The following is a 20,478-nucleotide window of genomic DNA, read 5'->3' as shown; positions in this document are numbered from 1 at the left end:
TTAATTTTAAACCAAAAAAAAAAAAAAGCCTGTAGATATTGGGAAAACAAATTTCAATTGCTCAATTGTATTTTACTGAAACATTTTTTTTAATAAAACAAGAAATAGTTAAGAGGCATTCTTGTCTTCTAAGATTTTAAGAAAAAGTAATTTTCTAAAGGGATCAGAAATGTTTATGAGTCTTCTATTATACCTATGGTAACATTCTTTTTAGTTGGAACTAAACCTCACTTATGTCCTATTATTAGGGAAATTATCTACAAAAATTAACTATTAAGAACACAAGGTCTATCTTTTGAATTCATGAAAAAAGATAAAATTCAGCATTTTATAAAATTTCAACCACCTGCAAGATTTTTAATACACTTAAGTTATTCACAGACCTTTTCAAGTAGGGTAAAAAATAATTTCTGCTTGGGGCACCTGGGTGGCTCAGTCGTTAAGCGTCTGCCTTCGGCTCAGGTCGTGATCCTGGGGTCCTGGGATCGAGCCCCGCATCGGGCTCCCTGCTCCGCGGGAAGCCTGCTTCTCCCTCTCTCACTTCCCCTGCTTATGTTCCCTCTCTCACTGTGTCTCTCTCTGTCAAATAAATAAATAAAATCTTTAAAAAATAATAATAATAATAATAATAATTTCTGCTTGTTTGTTTGAATAGCAATAGACTGTTTTTATGAAAACCCAGGCCTGCCCTTAGGTTGTAACAACATATACAGAGCTAATGGACCTGTGCCAAATATTATCAAGATTTTAGTTTTTTTATTTAAATCTGATTTTATAATTCTGTCCTCTTACCTCATGGCTTCCAACGTTACTGAGAGGCTACCCCTTAAAGCAGGGCAGCCTGAGTTTCTGGCACAGGGAAGGCACAGGAAAGTGAAGCATACTTCTTTTTCTTTAAAGATTTATTTATTTAAGAGAGAGGGTATACACTCACGCAAGCCTGTGCAGGGGATCACGACCTGAGCAGAAACCAAGAGTCAGACGCTTAACCGACTGCGCCACCCAGGTGCCCCCAAGTGAAGCATACTTTATGAGACAGTGATGTTTTTCTTTACTGAGTGTATGGAATCAATGCACTTAAGCAAATTTGGTGGGGGGGGGGGGAAACATGGGGGAAATCAATTCATTTATCTGTCAGGTAGTATTTCCTTAAAAATAATAGATTTCCCCCAGATTTTAATTATAATAATCGTTGCTCCACAAAAATCATAAACAGACTTGCACACAGACAGACATGCAGATATAGAGGGGATGGAGGAACAGTATGAACACAGGTGGCTTACAAATCTCTATGCTCATCCACCCTTGTGTTTTCCACCTTGCTTGTTGTAGCAACTCCAACAGCCCTGAAAGTTGCTGGGAAACAAGATAAAACACCAGAAGCTTACAGAGACCAGGTAGGGTGTGAGAAGTGGAGGGTAGGCAGCTATTAAAGTAAGAGTAAAGGGCAGGGATCCAGGGCAGGGATCCAGGGCAAGGAAGAAGGCAGAAGTGGCAAGCCTATGTAAATACCCAGTCCCAAAATACCTTCTCCCACAGAATCTGGAGAGTTTTCCGTTTACAACACTGCTTAAAATTAATTTAAATTATCAACCAGATACTTTAATTAGAAATGTAGATGTTGAGGCAATCCAGGCTATCAGTGTGCATAAAGTTGTTCCAGCCACCTTTTCCTTCCAATAGCTTCTCTATCCTGTCCACGGAGTAAATGAGAAATTTGCTTGGGACAAAAACGTGAGGGTAATTTAGAAGCAAGAACTGGGATTTACCCATCTCATATTAGTTGTTCAGTGAGCCTTTGTTCCTTTATTTCACGATTACAAAATTCATGTTTTTTTCCTTATGTACACAAACACAGACATATCAAAAGAAACCTGTTACCTAACTGCTGGGCAGGAGGAAGTTGTGACATTTATTGGCCAGCGTCAGCAAAAGTTTTGAAAGTGCGAGCTCGGCCCTCAACAGACGAGTTCATTTCATGGTCACCCTGGGCCACCTGCCCTGGGGCCACCATTTGCCTCTCCGGTAAAGCTATGATGCAGCCCTGAAATTAAATTTTTTTCCCCTATAAAAACAACAACAACAACAGAAAAAGTTTTCTCCCTACAGAGTAGGTTTTGACACGTCGGACCACGCAACAGAAGTCAGCAGGTACTTCACGTGTATCAGAATATACCCAGCTGGACTTCCCTGGGATCAGGGAGGCTGGGGCCAGGGGAAAGAGCTGCAAGAGAAGGGCTCTTGTGGGGGCCCCACAACACATTTACACTGCCTTTCCAAAGAAACCACTTAATTTAATATTACACAACTCAGTTAAAGAAAGGGGGAAAAATACAAGGGCAAGCAAATAAGGAATCTAAACAATAACCTAAACTATTTCAAATTAAATAAAAAATCCTAATTATTCTAAAATTATAGGTGAAGATCAGGACCTCAGACCTGTGGAGAGGAAAAGCATTATTACTGAATGCTGTGCTGACCTGATGATAGCCAAAAGTGAGTCTGGAGAATCTTTAGATTCTAAAACTGATAAAAGTTTAGACTTGGACTTTGTGACACTGGAAAAAAAAAACAAAAAAGACCCACAGGCAGTTACATGAATGAACACATGCTATGCTATTTTGGGGGGGGGGGGAAGAGCATGCAATTACTTGAATAAACACATGCTACTGCCATTTTTTTTAACTTTCATGTACATTTAATGTAGTTTTTATTAGAAATTATTATTCAATGATAGTGGAGAAATGGAGGAAATTTTATTATTTCCAGACCAGACAGGGCAGTTGTCCTACCAAAAAAGGGGAACAATTTTTTTGTTTTCCTTATTCTGCCTGCTTATGAGGTCCCGACTGCAGGAATTGGAATTGGGCTAGTGCTATAAATAATGACATCAGATGTTGCCTTCTCTGTCAGGCCTGAGCTGGACACCATATGTGCAGGGAAGGGTTAATGCAGGCCTTGGTTGCTCAAACCCTGCACATTCCCAAGAAAGGCCTGTCCTCAAGACTGGCCCTGGGCGAGTTCCCAGGAAATGAGCTCTGAGCCCTTAGAATATTCTGCCTGATAAAAGTGTTTTTGTATGCCCTAAGCCTTAGGTCATGCAATACCAGTGTGCTCAGACAGTTTATACTAACAAGCGTGATGTATGGTGAACACATGTTTTTGCTCTGGGAAGCTGGGGTCTGAACAGCCGAGGTCAGTTGTAAAGGTGCAGCATGCCTTTGTGACCGATCCCTAATAAAAACCCTGGACACCAAGGCTCAGGTGGGCTTCTCTGATTGGCAACACTTTGCCTGTGTTGTCACACATCATTGCTGGGAAAATTAAGTGTGTCCACATGACTCTACTGATAAGACACTTGCAAACTTGTGCCTGATTTCTCCTGGACTTTGCCCAGTGAGCCTGTGCCCTTTGTTGATTTTATTCTGTACCCTTTTGCTATAATAAACTATAACTATAAACTATCACAGGACTTCAGAGTGTAACAGCTTTCCGAGTCCTGTGACTCCTTCTAGCAAACCACTGAGCCTGAGAGTAGTCTTCAGGACCCCCTTCCAAGTGCATTATCAAGTTCAATCCGAAAAACCTTGCAAAATTACTACCATTTCAGAGATGATAAAGTCAAGATTTTTCAAAGAGGTTAAGCCACTTGGTTGTTTAAAAAGAAACCGAATCAATCTGTCCATTCTGTTATACTGCACTGTAACGTTATGGGTCACAAAGAATTTTTTAAAATAATCTTATAACTCAACTAACAATGGACAAATTTCCTTTGGAAAATATAAAATGCAATTTCATAAACCCTGAAAAATACTTAGACTACAATTAATAAGTAAACACAATCCAAATTAAAGTTGGACTTATAAGAATTTTATGTATAAGAATTATGGATGTCTGGGGTGGTTCTAAAGGCCATAATCAGATGTTGTTTCACCTAAAAGGTGTCCCTCGTCTGCTTACTCCTCCAGCCCACAAAAATTTTCCACTGTAATTCAATTCTCAAAACCTCCTGTCTTTGAGCACTGCGTGTCTGTGCATGATCTGTGCGTGTTGGGGGTTGGGGGGTGGGGTGGTTAGGAAGAAAGAAATAGGTATATTATTATTTTCTTCATGTCTGCAAATGTAGTTTAGAAGGTTATCTTTGCATGTTTAGGAAAAAAACTTAAAATGCATTGCAATTTCGATGTTTGCAGGTATGTGCATATCAATGCATGTGTGTGCAGGCATGTATCATGTATGAAAGACACACAACAGCATACACATTTCAAATATGCTTTGTGTTTATGCTCAGCATTCAGCCACAGAAGTATCTGAGAGCACCAACTCCTACTTGATTTTATTTGAGAAGTGTACTGGCATTATGTATTATTGTGGGGACTAAAAAATCAGCAGGCATGGGATTTCTGTAATAATTATTAATATTTCTTGAAATATTCTTGTTTAGTATAGTTTTATAATCTATATTTGGAAAACACTGATAGAAAATCTAATTTAAAATGGTGATTTTTTTTCTCTATGGAATTAGCTACATACTAAATCTGTAATATAGGCTATTCATTTTAGTTTTGTGCCAAGGCACTTTTATTTAATAAAAATAAATAGCTAGTTTTATATTTTCCTAATTCAAATTTATATGCCTGTGTTAAGTAAAAAAGAAATTCTTAAACTTCTCTAGATCAGAATCCTTATTTAGAAGTTGAAAAAGTCTTGGCAAGCACCTGCCTTTCTTGTCTATTTTTTTAATGGACTTTAATTTTTAGAGTAGTTTGGAGATCACAGCAAAACTGAGCAGAATGTACAGGGATTTTCCATCTACCCTCTATTCCACATGTGCAGAGCCTGCCCCGTGATCAACATCCCCCATCAGAGTGGTACTTTGTTATTAATGATGAACCCACAGAGACACATCATTATCACCAAGAGTCCATAGCTTACCCTAGGGTTCACTCTTGGTGTTATACATTCTATGAATTTGTAAAAATGTATGACACTTACGCACCATTATAGTACCACACTATACAGCATATAGAATAGAATAGGATATAGTACAGAACAGCTTCACTGTCCTGAAAATCCTCTGTTCCACCTCTTTGTTCCTTCCTCTCCTGTAACCCCTGGCAACAGCCGATCTTGTCACTGTCTCCATACTTGTGCCTTTTCCAGAGTGTCATATAGTTGGAATCATTCAGTCTGTAGCCTTTGAGACTGGACTCGTTCATGTAGTCATAGGAATTCTTTCCCCCATGTCTTTCCAAGGCTTGATAGCTCATTCCCTTTTAGTGCTTGAATAATATTCCATTGTCTGTATGTATCACAGGTGACTTATCCATTCACCAACTGAAAGACATCTTGGTTGCTTCCAGGTTTTGGCAGCTTTGAATAAAGCTGCTATAAACATCCATGTGCAGGTTTTGTGTAAACCTAAGTTTTCAACTCCTTTGGGTGGATACAGAGGAGTGTGATTGCTGTACAGTACGGCAAGAGTATGTTTAGTTTTTGTAAGAAACTGCCAAACTTTGTCTTCTGAGTGGCTGTACCAGTTTGCACTCCCACCTGCAAAGAACCAGAGCTCCTGTTGCTCCACATCCTCGCCAACATCTGGTGTCCTCAATGTTCTGGACTTTGGCCACTCCCATAGGTACGTAGTGGTAAGCACCTGTATTTTCATTTAAAAGTGCATCTGAAATGTAACATTTCACAGAATGTACCCCCAAAAGACTAGAAACATCACACTTCTGTTTTAAAAAACCTTTTGTGAAACTACTGCCCTAAGTGGATTTTTCCCTGCCAATTACCTACAGCTGGCAAGGATTTTGTGTATGTTGGGACACCGAGAATTGAGGACACTGGGAATTTTACATTAATGACATAGGAAGTCAACACAGAAAGCTCACATTAAATCAAACTGAGGGTGGGGGTAAGAGAAATGGGTGAAGGGGATCAAAAGGTATAAACTTCCAGTTACAATTAAGTCATGGGGATATAATGTACAACACAGTGATTATAGTTAATAATACCATACTGCATATTTGAAAATTGAGAATAGAGTGGATCTTCAAAGTCCTCATCACAAGGAAAAAAATGTGACTATGTGTGGTGACAGATCTTAATTAGACTTATTGTGCTGATCATTTCACGATATATACAAATATCAAATCATTATATTGTACATCTGAAACAAATATTATATGTCAATTACACCTCATTTAGAAAAGAAAATCAAACTAGTATGATTTCATTTTTTTTAAAGATTTGTTTATTTATTTGAGAAAGAGAGAGAGCATGTGCATACACACATACAAGTGGGGGGAGGGCCAGAGGGAGAGAATCTTCAAGCAGACACCCTGCTGAGCACGGAGCCCCACGCAGGGCTCGATCAATCGACCCATGAGATCACGACCTGAGCCAAAACCAAGAGTCAGACTGTTAACCAACTAACCCCCAAACTAGTATGGTTTTTAAAAAACTAAGTTTAAAATCTTTCTTGCTCCAAATTTTATCATTTGGGCATCAAATGCAGCCAAGAATATGCCATTCTCATATTAATTGAAACTCACTTAAATCACCATTCTAAGCTGGTTTTCCCATAAGGATGGACTGCTCCAAAAAGAAACAGGAGAGAATTTGGCTCACAGTGAATTATTCAAACTTTTTCTTAGTTAACTAAAAATGAATCTGGCCATTCACTAGAGAAATCATATCAAATTCTGTGGTGATAATAAAGTAATGACTGCTTTGCAGCTAGAGGGCCTTTTTTTTTTTTTTTGCATATCGAGCTGTGGTGCATTTTAATAAGAAATGATGACTGCATCAGCTTTTACCCATAAAGCAGATCTTTACATTCTGCTCAGGTCTTCCACATTCCAGTAGCTAAGACTTTGTTCTTAAGATCACTGACACAGATACAGACAGACTGACAAACGTATCATCACAATCATGAATTCACTCACTTAAGATTTTGCACACTGATTTCAAAATGAAAAACCCAGAATTTACTAGATTTTCAGTATGTGTGGGGTTCCGGTGGTTTCCCTAAATCACAAAAGCTATGGAGTGTTCATATAGGTAGGAACAGGTCTGCTGTTAACATGAATCATTTTCAATATATACATGACACTGTGTCCACAGCACTGCGCCTGGAAGCACCAGTTTCATTCTCCATTCATGTGTTACCAAAAGTAGCATGTGGCTTCCTGAAGTGTAATGACTGACACTGCCTAAAAAAAAAAAAAAAAAGAGTTTGCTTCCTGACTCATGTTGAAAAAATTCTGAGAAATATTTTAAAACTCCTTCCGTAAATTTCTCAGTTGGTGACTAGCAGGAAAATACATAAAATAAATGCCCTCATTGATTTCTAGATGTAATTTATTAAAAAAAAAAAAGAAACATGTAGATAAATTCCATATTTCCCTCACACAAATTTTTCCAAAAGTATATACTCCATCAGATTGCTCACTAAGAAGCCCTACTGCAGTCAAAGTGACAGAATTTAAGAGGACATAATGAGTACTTCTGCTACACAAAATCATTATCTCTAACCCTTCCTTATGAGGCCGACTTCTAATCCTGTACCAAAGTGGGCCCTGCTAACTTCAAGGCTTTGATGAAGAATGGTTGAAAGCTCTTATCATAAATGGATTCAACACAAATGATGACAAAGTGAGAGACCCAGAGAAATAAATCCTCACGTAGAAAAGTCAGTCGCATGAAATGTCAAATGCCTTTAACCAAAGCTTTCCTGGTCATAAAGCACGTTCTATAAAAATTACTGAAAGTGAATTCTTCAGGGCTCAATTGTGAATCGGCAATTTCTATTTCTACTATACTGCTGTTTACTCAAAAACTATTTTTAATGAGTAAGACTCAGAGTTTGCCAAAGTGTTTTCCACAAAACAACTTTCTCAAGATGTTCCAGATCTGTAATCAAGTAAGTCTGAGAAACCCTGAATACTTCATTCACCTCTTGGATATGCATAATGTACACTAGTATGTAAAAAGCTCCAAAAAGCCAACCATTAGAAATGTTTAATATTGTTTAACTAAGCATTTCCCAGACATATTTGGCCACATACCTAACACCTAATTAAATAGTTTGGGAAATGCTATCCCACAATGTAAGAAAAATATTACTCTCATTTAAGAAATAGGAGGAAATTCTTATCATATTCTAGGCACTCTGCTAGGAACCAGAATTCTAGTCTTTAAACAGAGTACTGATTTTTTTGTGACTTCTTTTTATTTGACTTACATTTTCTCTTTTACACAGCTCTGTCCTTAATAGCATTTTTGCTTGTTTTCCAATTTTGTCTGAACTTTATTCTTCATAGGTGTGAAAGCCTAACAAATATAGTTATATTAGTCTCTGGCTCCATTCTATAGAGTAAATATTCTATAAGTGATTCTTAGATAACAACCTATACATGTTTTTTGGACAAAACAATGATGAAAATCCAAATAACTACAACACTTCTGAGTTGGTTGAGAAATCCTAAGAACACTTTCAGGCCATCAGTATGATCTTTTCAATCTATATTTCAGAATGTTCAGAAAAAAACCATCTTGGGGAAAGTCAGTTAGCAGCTAGCTTTCTGCTCATTTCTGAACAGGGAAAATTGATCTGACTGCACAAAGGTATTCCCTTTTAAATTTAATGTTGTGCTTTGGCATCCTCCATTAATACCAACAAGGTATCAGCCATAAACTGGGATGTCACCGATATGCAAAAGAACTACACCCAAAACTTGTTGTCATTATTCTGTAATGGATTGGGAACAATCTATTTATATTCTTATCCCATCCTCCTCAGATTTCACTGTCTTCTCATTCTCAGTCTGTTCTACTCATGATCTTACTCTATCCTCTTCTTGAGCATAAATACGTCATAAATGTTCACAGAAATGCCACTAGTGGTTAAAGAAAAGATTAAATGAACTGGCATCTGTGATAATAAAAATCATAATCTCGATATCCAAACCTGTGTCATTATGTGACACAGAAACTACCAGTCAATAAACCTTGAACACCTGTGGATGCTTAATGCACTAAATATAAACTGCCGTTGAATGGAGAGACCCAGGTCAATAAACGGACAGTGGAAGCCTCAGAAGTACATACAACTGGATGGGCAAGGTGGCTCTAGAAAGCCAAGGATGGGGGTTTCAATTTGATAGGGAGGAAACCGTGGTTGCATTTGAAGGCTTCTGAGCAGAAAAATGCTATGGTGAAATTCATAATTAAAAGAGTTCAGGTATCGGGGCGCCTGGGTGGCTCAGTCGTTAAGCATCTGCCTTAGTTCAGCTCAGGTAGTGATTCCAGGTTCCTGGGATCGAGCCCCGCGTCGAGCTCCCTGCTCAGAAGCCTACTTCTCCCTCTCCCACTCCCCCTGCTTATGTTCCTCTCTCGCTGTGTCTCTCTCTGTCAAATAAATAAATAAAATCTTTAAAAAAAAAAGAGTTCAGGTATCAATGAACTGGATGGGTGAGGAGCTGTTAGGCAAGAATTTTAAAACACTGGGTTAAAGTGACTGACCTAAGTCAAGGTGATCAGGGCCTGGGCCAAATGTTGACACTGTGAGGGATGAAGATGCCCACAATGATTTCAAAGAAAGAGCCACTGAAGCCTCGAAAGAAATGAAGAAGGTGGGATACACGAAACCTGAGACAGATTCCTCCTGAGTGGCTCAGATGATGTGACACCAGGGAAAGGCTGGGAAGAGAAGCTTCGTTTAACGAGGAAGTGATGGGTTGTTCTGATATGCTGGGTTGAAGTGTCCAGCATTTAAGTGAGGCACCTGGACAGAAAACCTAAATTATGTCCCAATGAAATAGGAGTGACAAGCCTTATTAATAAAAGCATATTTCTTATTAGTCTTCCCTGGGGGTACATGGAAAACGGAATTTCAAAAATGTAGCGAGTGAAAAGAGAAAGATGACATGCCAGTAACTTAACCATTCCATACTGAGTCAGTGGCATCTGTCTTAAAGCAAGATTTATCTACCATAGCACAATCTATCCAAAAGCAAATCTGTACAGAGAATTACAAAATATTTTTAGGACTGATAAATGCTCTCTTGCATGTATTTTTCAAACTGCTGCCGAGAGAAATGGTGGGGAATTTAAATGGGTCGGCCCAATATTTGTGTAAGGATTCCACAGCCAACGTACATAATTTTCTCACTATTAATGCTCAGCCCTGGGCTCAGGCATTTCCCTTGCCAGCCAGCAGAATTTTCAGTACGGCCCCTGGCGGGCATCCTACCAAGCAATCCCTCCCCAACCTCAAACATTCCCAGCCATCCTAGTCATGCCAGTTCAACCAATGCCCCTTAAACCTTACATAAACATCGACTCACACTGCAACATATCCCTACTCTGCTTAATAACTGTAAGCTATTTAAATCACCCAAGCCTCAGTTTCTTTAACTATAAAATGTAAAATAGCTAACAAAATACCTACTTGTCTATGCCACAAACATAGGATGTGAGGCAGGCAAAAGGCATGCAGAGACCATGCCCAATAATTACAAGTAAGAGGTATTATCTTAATCCATGAAATAAATGGACTTTAAATATTTTACTATATAAGTCTCAATAAAGTTATAGTTATGTTAAATTGGTGGTTATTTTAGGTCAGTGGTTTTTAAATTCATTTAACAATGAAATCTTCTTCAAAAAAATTTGTACAGAAAAGAGCCAGAGCAGCTATAATTTACAAAGGGATACGAAAGCTCAGATCTCACTCACTCATTCAGCTTCCTTCAAACTCCCTTCCACCAGGCACCCCAGCTTCCAACGTAGGTTCCCAGGGCTCCAAGGAAAAGACTTTTTAAAAAAAAAAATCATTATTTTGGATAATAATTGATACAGTATAAAATTGAGAAGCAAGTCCCCATTGCCAAGAGGAACATGCTAATTTCTGATTTTAAAAAATGATCATTCTTTTCCTTATGACATCTTAAGAAGCACTTGATGGTTTCAAAATAATTGCATATTTCAAGATTTCTAGAATGAGTATGTAATTCTTTCACAATGAAAACTGATTAATGTTTTTGAGATGCTCTTTTTCTACTTCACCACTCTCTCAATGCCCCCATTCCTGCATCCACATACACTTCTCCTTTCAAAGAAAGTCAAAACAAATGCACTTTAGTAATCAAGTAGATTGCCTCTCTCCATGGCATCCCATGAGCAAGGAATTAAACACTGGGAGCCCAGGTGGATTAGGGCCCTCAGAAAATTTGTTCACCAGAGTGCTACTGATTTTTTAAACTGAATTAAATACTTTTAGAGTCCAAACTCTCTAGTGTGTCACAGTCCCCATTAACTCCCTCATAATGTTGAGCAACTGCGTTATCTTTCTGTCTTCTAAAAGCATTTGAGCACGCCACAGGGCTTATAACTTGGCTGGGCAACTTCTGGATTCTGAAGAAATTCTATTGCAAGTGACATTACCAGATTTGGGGCTTTTTGAAGTATTTGACTATTTCTATACCTGACCATTTAGTTAGGAAATTGCTTCTCACCTGCCAGAAGACCTTTCAGCATTCGTTTAATAATTGAATCAACATCTACTTATCCAAAAAACATATTGTACTAGGCAGGGAGCTAGGGGCTAGGGAAACTGCAATGAACAGGACAGACCCTGCCTCCAAGAAGCTCAAGGTCAGACAGATGATCAAGTAAACAGGTGCTAACAATACAATGTGACAACATGGTTTTAGAAATACCTAAAAGGATAATACAGGGAAGGGGATGCCAAGAAAGGCTCCTCCGAGGGGAATTTGCCTTAGCAAAGATCCAACAATGAAGGCCTCCCAGGGTTGAAATGGGGGAGGGTGGGGAGGACAAGGTGTAGATGGGTGTTCTGCAGCATGTGCAAAGGCCCAGGAAAAAGAAGAGATAGCATGTGACTTGAGGGACTGTGGACGCTATTGTTAGTGTTACATGTAATGCTCCAAAACAGTTATGTGAACAGAATATCCGGGGGGGGGGGGGGGCACATACTTCAAAAGATGCCACTCTACCCGTGACCACGTGAAAAGTGTCTATTCCTACAATAAAAAGCGTACACCTATAGGGAATTCTGAACATTCTGCCAGATATTAAGTTTCTAATGTATTAATAATTTCTAATATAAAAGTTAGATTTCTTATCATGCAGTCACACTCCTTGATTGGAAAACTCTCAATTTAATAAACATTTCTTTATTCTCATATCCTTTCTAAAGGGAAGACATTGTTATATTCTTGGGTGAAAAAACATTGAGGTCTCAAAAGAGTATAATACAATCCCTGGATGCATATATTTTATATGCATATAGACACATAAAAATTCTGAAAGAATAAATTCTAACACATTAATAGAAATGAAAAAATCATGTGTTCTTATTTTTTTGGCTTATCTCTTTAACAAAAAATTTTTTTACAATAAACACTTTTTATTTGTGTATTTTTAAAACCTCTGTTATATCCTCACAATACACTTTCCCTACTGGAAGCTCACAATCAGGGAATCCAGCAGGGGCCTATGGCCAGGCCCAATGGGCTCACCTCGCTCAGTCCTTGTCTTTGCGGACCACTGGCACCAGAGACTCAGCCTGCTCTCCCAGCCCTAGTCACTGACACTACTCACTTCCTCCCTTCTGTTTCTTCCACCACTAACTGCAAGACTGACTGCAAACGAGATGAAGAACCAGAATCCCAAACCTTTGTGGTCTTAGGGATTTTACTATCAATCAATAAGGGAGAAAGGAGGCAGAAGATCACAAGCATGACAAGTACAGGGAAGGAATGACTTTTGCATAAACTTCCAAATTGTCTACAGTTGAGGCCAGACATCAGCACGCCCCTGAAATTGGAAACAGCACTGCGTTGGTGCCCATGGCAGGCCCTGAACCACTGATGGTTTTGAAGTTATTCCAAGAAGTCCAGGAATCAGGGCACCTGGGTGGCTCAGTTGGTTAAGCGACTGCCTGCAGCTCAGGTCATGATCCTGACAACCCAGGATTGAGTCCCGCATCGAGCTCCCTGCTCAGCAGGGAGTCTGCTTCACCCTCTGACCCTTCCCCCTCTCATGTGCTCTCTCTCTCTCTCTCTCTCTCATTCTCGCTCTCTCAAATAAATAAAAAAATAAAATCTTAAAAAAAAAAAAAGAAGAAGTCCAGGAATCAGAGGTGTGTTACAAAGACCATTGCTAGAATAAATTAATCTAGCTGTATATATACCACAAATTTTTAAGCATTGCAGATGGATTAATAATCAGATTCATAACATTTAACACCTCTTTCTCATTATTTCTCAGTCGAAAGACACTAAAACTATCACTCTCCTATCAGTATCTGCATGATCCTTTAATGTTCAAGGGTCTCCATGTTCAAAGAGGCTGAGAACACTAGTGTAGAGGAATGAGCACAGGTCTCGAGAGGGTGACAGGACAGGGTGTACATGGTAGCTTCTTCAATGAACTGAGTAAATTTCAGCATCGTTCTTAAACTCTCTGAGCTCAGTTTGTACGTCCAAAAGTGAGGATATAATGATTACATGAAACTTCTCTTTAGGGAAAACTAACTGAACTCAGTCTCCCAGCTGACCATCCGCTCCCCCCTTATTCCTCACCTAAGGTCCACCAAGACAGCAGAACAGCAAATGTTAACAAGCCCTTCAACCTCCAAATGAAAGGTCAATTTACCAGGCCACTGGCCAGCCCTGACACAATCGCCTCTTGGCATTTCCTCTTACACACAGAAACATAAAAAAATGTATGTGTAAAAAAAATTCACCAAGTTATTTCTTTTTTTGAATAGTAACACGTAAGGTCAACCTTTGCCTTTAGAACAAAGTGTAACTTGTTCTTAGAAAGCGTGAGAAAGAAAAAATGGTTTACTAAGTTTTATCTACAACCCGAATTGAAAATTATCCTTAAATATGTTCTCAGTGGTTTATATGAAACGATAGTTAAATATAATTCAAGATAATCCCGTACTATCTCTCCTTAAGATTCCCACCTCCTTTAATGGTGAAGTAAGTCTAGTTTACCGGAAATGACACTATTAATGGACTATTATAAGTTAATAAGCACTTTCAATAAAAACAGCAGGATTTTTTAAAATTTTAAATGCCCAATTTTAAATGCCACAATGAGAAATACATAATAAATATGAGATTCTAATATAGTTAATGAAAACAATGCATTTTTATCTTCAGGAAAAAAAAAGTCTTCTCTGCCATTAGCTATAAATGCATAAAGGGATTATCATTAAAGGGATTATTATCATGATTATACTAAAACAACCTATATATCGTTTTGTAGAACAAGCTTTTAGGGAGACAAAGCAATCACAGAACAGTCCGTTAAAGTCTTCTTTAGTAGATATACAAGTCCCAGGTATTTAAATCAGAGACAAAAGAAAATACTATCCCTTAATAGGATTACATAGAAAATGAAACATCTCTTACTTTAAGAGCAACCATGGTGCTTGTTCCTACAGTGAAAACCGATGTTATCTGAATCAGTTAATTATTCATCCCAACCCCCCGGCCTTGCTCCTGAGGCATTCATACCTTCTCCACCTCTTGCTGTGTTAACACCAGTTCAATAATTTGCTGATAAAGAATCTTACTGCTGCATCTAACAGATCTTAGAGATTAAGTGTGTGGCTCACTCCCTCATTGTACAGATAAGTAAACTGAGCCCAAAAGAACTCAAGTATCTTATTGAAAATAAACTAGTTAGTTGAAAAACCTACCCAGAGCGTTCTCCAGGCCACACCTCTCACTGGGTAAACCACAGTAACTGTTAAGCCGACTACTCAAGCAGCTATCTACCTGATTGCATGGAGAATGTTTTCAATGGGCCGCATGGCATATTTTAACTGTTAAAATAATCCAAAAGGATATTAGTCATACACCAACCTCCTCTGGATAGTAAGTGTAGGAGCAGCATTAATTTAGCTGAATCTCCTCTAAGTTACTCTTTTTATTCATAACTACAAGGATGATAGTACCACAGTAAATTACCAAGTACTGTAATTTTATTCTTTCCCAATAAGTATATGTTATATGTGCTATGTTCTCAACTAGTAAATCAAATCAATATACCAATCCTGAGGCTTAGGCTGTACATATGGGAAATGTGATAACTGTTTTAATTAAAGCTTTTTTGAGATATAGATTGCAGCACAGATCCCAAGCATTTTAAAGATTCACATTAATTCCAATCTCTTAAAAAATGTATTTACAGAGGAAAGCTTCTTTTGCAATTTATATGTTCATAAATGTTTCCATTAAGCTAAGCGATATTTTGGAATGTGGTCAAATGATATTAAATGTCAAGTCCTAACAGCAAGGATAAATCTCTGACAGTTCTCGTATGCGGCCACCGCTCTTTTAAACCAGTGTCCCCAAAGGGCTAAAAGGGAGAAAATCCTAACTTAACAAGTGAAGACGGCAAGGCATATTTTAAAAGCTACCTTTCATTTTCACTCTACTTCCTAAATACAAAATTGGATTTGGACTTTTTCACACTGTTAACAATTTGGTATTAATATATGCATCTGTCATACCTCCCCCTCAAGAGAGAAGTTATACACTCCAGCTACATATAACTTCCAAATCCTTTCCAAAACTAAATGCGAAAACCAAAATACCGCTCCTTAAAAAAAAAAAAAGGTATGGAGAATTGGCAGACTGCATATTTATATCAACCTTCGGAAAACATGGAAACACGCAGCCCCAACTCACCAGGAAAATTATTACTTGTGTGCAAACTAGTTTGTGACATCTTCTATCTTTTATGCATTTCACTTCATACCCAGTATTCCGGTTCTGCACCCGCTCGAATCTATCAACCCCCAAACGTCTCAAGAGCAAGCTACTACAGTATATCAGCTTTAACATGAACAGTGCAAGAGTTCTGCTCATTGCCTGTGGCGTGATCTCAGAAACACTTGAAGCAAACATATTTATGTCCCCTCTTATTTAAAACGGGGGGACCTCGAGCCTGGGATGTGGCGAAAGGACAGCAACAAGAGAAAAAAAAAATACCCAAACACGGAACATGCTAAGAACAAAGGAAACACAAGCCTGTGAACAGGAAATGAAGCAACTCTATACACACAAATACCTTTTGGGGCCGCCAACGTAGGTGAAAGTAAAGGTGGAATCTGAGTATCTGAAATCTGAAACGGAAAAGTCCTGTTAAAAGCTACCCCTCGAGTGGGTTTTTCACCTTGGTCATGACTTGGGCCCCCTATTTAGTGGAACCAAGGGAAGGCCTGGCGGGCTGGAGAACCGCGAGGTCCCCTCTCCGCGCCACGCAGGAGGGGATGCTGCGCACCCCGGGCCGGGTGCCGCGGGAGGCCGCCCCCCGCAACAAGTGCCGGGTGCCATGGCAACGGCGGGAATTTCCCGGTCGGGGTGGCCGGAAGCGGCCCCCGCCGAGCTCGCGGCTGAGAAAGCAAAACCCGATCCTTCTCCCCGGGGAGCAAAATGGACGAAAGGCGACCCCCAGGCATGGGAGCAGGGCGCCTCGGGAACCCCGGGAATCCCTTGTCTTTCCGGGGCAACGCATTGCCAGTCGGAGGGGACTAACGGGAGCTGAAGGCGCGGAGATCCGGCCAGCGCTGCCCCCCCGGGGGCATCGGCGCCGGGCGCAGCCGGCCGGCGCAACGTAGCGCAGCGCAGCGGGCTCCATTGCCGGCCGCCGCCGCTCAGCCCATTGCGCAAACCCGCAGGTCCTCCCCGCCCGGCTCGGCCGCAGCTGCTGAAAGCCCGGAGGCGGGCTGGGACGCTCGGGGCATCCACAGGGGGATAAAAAGAGCACGCACGGCACCTCCGCCTAGACCCCTGCTCGGGCCACCGTGGTTCAGCCCCCAGAGCTGGTGGCCGCCCCAGACTGGTGGGGGGGAGGGGAGTAGGGGAGAGGCTGGCGCCCCCTCCCCCTTTTGGCTCCCGCTCCCGCTGCAGCAGCTGTTGCCAAATGAACCCCGGAATGGGGACGTGCAACCCACCCCCAGCCCGAGCCACACACGTCGCGGTCAGAGACCTGGGAAGGGGGCGGCGGGCGGTCAGGGGAAGCTGGCGCTGGGGGCGAGGCTCCGGAAAGGCGAGAACTCACCTGCAAACAGGCAGTCCTTCTCGGCTCTGGACTTCTGGATCACGACGTCGATATCCTTCTGAATTCGCTCTTGCCTTGAACACATCCCCATTAAATAAATCCCTGGAAAAGAAGCAGCCGCTATTTCCACCCCACCCCACCCCCCTCGCACGCTTCCAGCTTTCGTAAATATTCAGTTAAAAATGAAACCTCTGGCCGAGGCAGGGGCTGAAGGCGAAGTGGTTTCGGAAGTGATCCTGGGTGAAAGAGGAGGAGGTGGTGGAGGAGGAGGAGGGGGGGGAGGTCGGCTTTGCATTCCCAGATGTGACCGCCCAGCTGCTGCTCGCCACTGCTGGATTCCAATTTCCTCCCCTCCTGACAATGGATGGTGATGACACCGAGTCTCACTTTCTCCCTCCCCCGCCCGGACCAACGGCCGTGGGGGGCCAAGGGTGCTGGAGACGGCCGGAGAGCGATCACCGGCGGGGCGGCGGGCGCCGGCGAGGGGCGAGCCCCGCTCCGCCTCACGCGCGCACACCCCTCGCGGCCCGCACGCCGGCCTTCCACACCCGCGCACACTCGCGCCCGCGGGCGGCGGCGGCCGTGCGGAGGCTGCTGCAGCGCCGCCCGCTGCAGACCCTCCCGCGCCCAGTCACCGGGTCCCGGCCGCCGGGGTGTGAATAGTATCCGCCATCCCGGGCGCAGGCTGGGTGTCCCCGCCCCGGCCGCCGCTCGCGCCAGGGGCTGAGTGGGAATGTAGGTAGTGAAGACTCCCCGGGGCTCCCAGCCTGCCCCCCCTTCCACCACTTTTATGAATTCGACTCCACTTTCGGAAGGGATTATGAGTCATATGGAAAACCCAAACCAGAGCGGCTGGGAGCGGGGGAAGGGAAAAGAAAAATCTTTAAAAATTGAAAATAAATAAAACGAACAAATCTTTCCTTGTTGCCACATCAGGCAAGATGGAAAAAGCCTTGAAATGACTCCAGACAGACACCCTCCCGTGCCCTCAACTGCCACAGTCTTTTTCTCCCAGGTGGAAGTAGTTCAGTCCCTTCGGGACACCTGGTAGGAAATGCAGCCCCTTTTCAGGGACCTCCTCTTACTTCCAAAGACTCACCGGTTCTTCCCTCCTAGGTATTTCCGTCCATAAAAAATTGGCAGAATCAAGGAACCCGTGCCAGGGTCTCCCTAGAAGATGGATATCTGTTTGGCTTGTTTTAAAAAGCCGCTCCTTTGCCAGTCAGTCAAGGGGAAGCTCCGACGATCCTGCTGTCTTGTTTAGAAGTGAGGTAGCGCTCTGATCCTCACTTCCTGTTCTGCCTAAGGACACCTCAGGGCTGAGGTACCCGTCCTGCCTCTATATTGCCATATGCCCTAGGACAGGCCTCCAATGGCACTTCTCTTGTTGTTTTTTCCTCCACTGAGGAGGCTTCCCTGAGCAGACCATGTCTCATCTGGTTCTGCGTTCCCAGTGCCTGGTGCAGTGCCTGAAAAATAGCAGGCAGGTCTGAATGTTGGCTGAATGCACGAATGGTGGTGCCTTGCAGCTTCAATTCTGTATGCCTACCACAGTCTTAGTCAACTTCCTTATCAGCAGAAGTACCCAAGAGTTGTCAAACTGGCTCAGACCCTGAATCGGTCCAGTCTGGATTCTGATATGGGCAACATGATGTGTAGGAGAATTAGAAATGATTGTCATCCCTGACAGAGTCGTAAGATTCCATAGAGATAAATGCAATGAGAAATCATATGTTCCAACCCCTTTATCTTGCAGGAAAGAAAACATGAAATGATTTGTCGTACAGCCTTGAACACAGCACATTCGTTGTGAATTATAAGAGGAAACACTCTGCCTTAAGAAGACCACTGCCGTCTCTGATGTCAAAGTTACAATACAGTACATTTTCTGCTCAGACCTCTTCTGAAACATCTTTAGGGGTAGGGCCAAGGTGTGCAGCCCCCTTGGCAACCAAAAGCACGTCCTTCTGTTCCACCGAGCACAGAGTATCATGTGTATGTCCCTCCATCCTTCTGTGCTCCTTCTCTAAAATGCTTAAAATCTAACAGCTCCCCCAAACTTACTTGATGGTTGTCTCTCTATCCAGGAACCTCGCATTCTCAAAGTAGAACCCGTACTACAAATAAATTTCAAATAGTTTTAAACCTACCTGATGTTATTCGTCTGGAACACCTCTTGGTTTACTACTCCCTTCATAAAATAGGCCTTCTTGTGATTTGTCCTATATTTGATTTTTTTCTTTCAAGCTTCACAGGCTGCCCTGTTTTTGTTAAACAAAACTGACCTCACTCCGTTCATGCCCTTAAGGTGTGATATATTTAAATATTTTTAAATGTTAAGGGATAAGATTTAAAAAAAAGAAAAAAAACCCCTTTCTCTCTAGTATGCATTTTTGCAAGATAAGTTTCTCTAATAGAAACTATACCAAGGCATCAGTGTTCCATGCTAGATCCTTATGGCATGATGCTTTCAAAGTCAGCCCACAGCCAGTATCCCATTTACCTTACCTCTTATTTAAACATTTAGATTATTTTGCGGTGATTAAAAACTATATGCACGTTTGAAATGAGGAAGTCTTATCCGTGCCTTAACCACTCCTGTGCACACACACACTCACATGCATTCAGGAACACGGCACATAGTAGGCCTTTAATCAGTTTGTTAACGAAACAAAAATCATTCACAATGAGGGACAACTCTGGCAGTATGCTATAGGAAATTCAAGATAGTAAGTAATCGATACATTGGATGATTGGGTCTAGTCAAAAAAAAGTCCCACCAGTTTAGAAAAAATGATCCCAAGCCAACAAATAAAATTTCTTAGAGGAAAAATGTAAATTCTTCACCTCTGCTGAAAGCCCCAGCTGCAGAAGTATAAGGCAATGGAAATGTGGCAATAAGTTCAATGGGTATGCTGTAGTTATTAATAACCCACACGTGTCCAGAGCTTATTAGAGCAGCCTGGTATTGCTCTAAATGCTTTACATATATTAACTCATTTCATATTCATAATAATCCTCTACGGTAGCTGTTACTATAATTCTTCACATTTTACAAAAGAAGAAACTGAGGCACAAGGGGAATAATTAACTTACCTAAGGTGGGACATAGACTGCAATGAACTTTTTCCTGTCTCCAAAACTTTCAGCAGTTGAACTGAACTTTGTGGAAAATAAATGTTCAGAAGTCTCACTTCAGAGCGAACTGGCCTCACCAATGGCAGCAGGCCAGGAGTTAAGCCAACAAGAAGCCCTATAATGGATTCTGAAGCAGGCCTGGAGCCTATGGGCTCTCAAAATAGCCTCTCCTGGTGGCAGCGATCTTTCCCTTTCTTGCATTGAACTTCCTTTCCCAAATGAATCTCA

At 41.4% G+C, this 20,478-nt stretch overlaps 1 protein-coding gene across 6 annotated transcripts in view; it reads right to left on the bottom strand.

Annotated features, from left to right (window-relative positions):
- The window catches only part of PARP8 (poly(ADP-ribose) polymerase family member 8), a 171,565-nt gene extending 153,201 nt beyond the window's left edge, over nt 1-18,364 (bottom strand). For 3 of the 6 annotated variants that reach the window (XR_013445540.1, XM_036111779.2, XM_036111781.2), the window contains exons 1-3: nt 17,302-17,548; nt 17,113-17,214; nt 16,120-16,174 (exon numbers count right to left, since the gene is read on the bottom strand). Coding sequence is in view for 5 of the 6 variants with exons in the window: in XM_036111779.2 (XP_035967672.1) it covers nt 16,120-16,174; nt 17,113-17,214; nt 17,302-17,407 (263 nt within the window). In the remaining variant the exon portion in view is untranslated. Of the gene's footprint in view, nt 1-16,119; nt 16,175-16,587; nt 16,757-17,112; nt 17,215-17,301; nt 17,549-18,211 lie in introns of those variants that run through there. The other 3 variants (XM_036111782.2, XM_036111780.2, XM_036111783.2) reach the window with 3 other exon arrangements.
- Nucleotides 18,365-20,478: the final 2,114 nt, after the last annotated feature.

This window comes from Halichoerus grypus, chromosome 2 (assembly GCF_964656455.1).
Source record: "Halichoerus grypus chromosome 2, mHalGry1.hap1.1, whole genome shotgun sequence".
In the NCBI taxonomy this organism is placed as follows: domain Eukaryota; kingdom Metazoa; phylum Chordata; class Mammalia; order Carnivora; family Phocidae; genus Halichoerus; species Halichoerus grypus.
The sequence above is the reverse complement of the archived record's forward strand: the minus strand, read 5'-3'. Positions and strand labels throughout refer to the sequence as shown.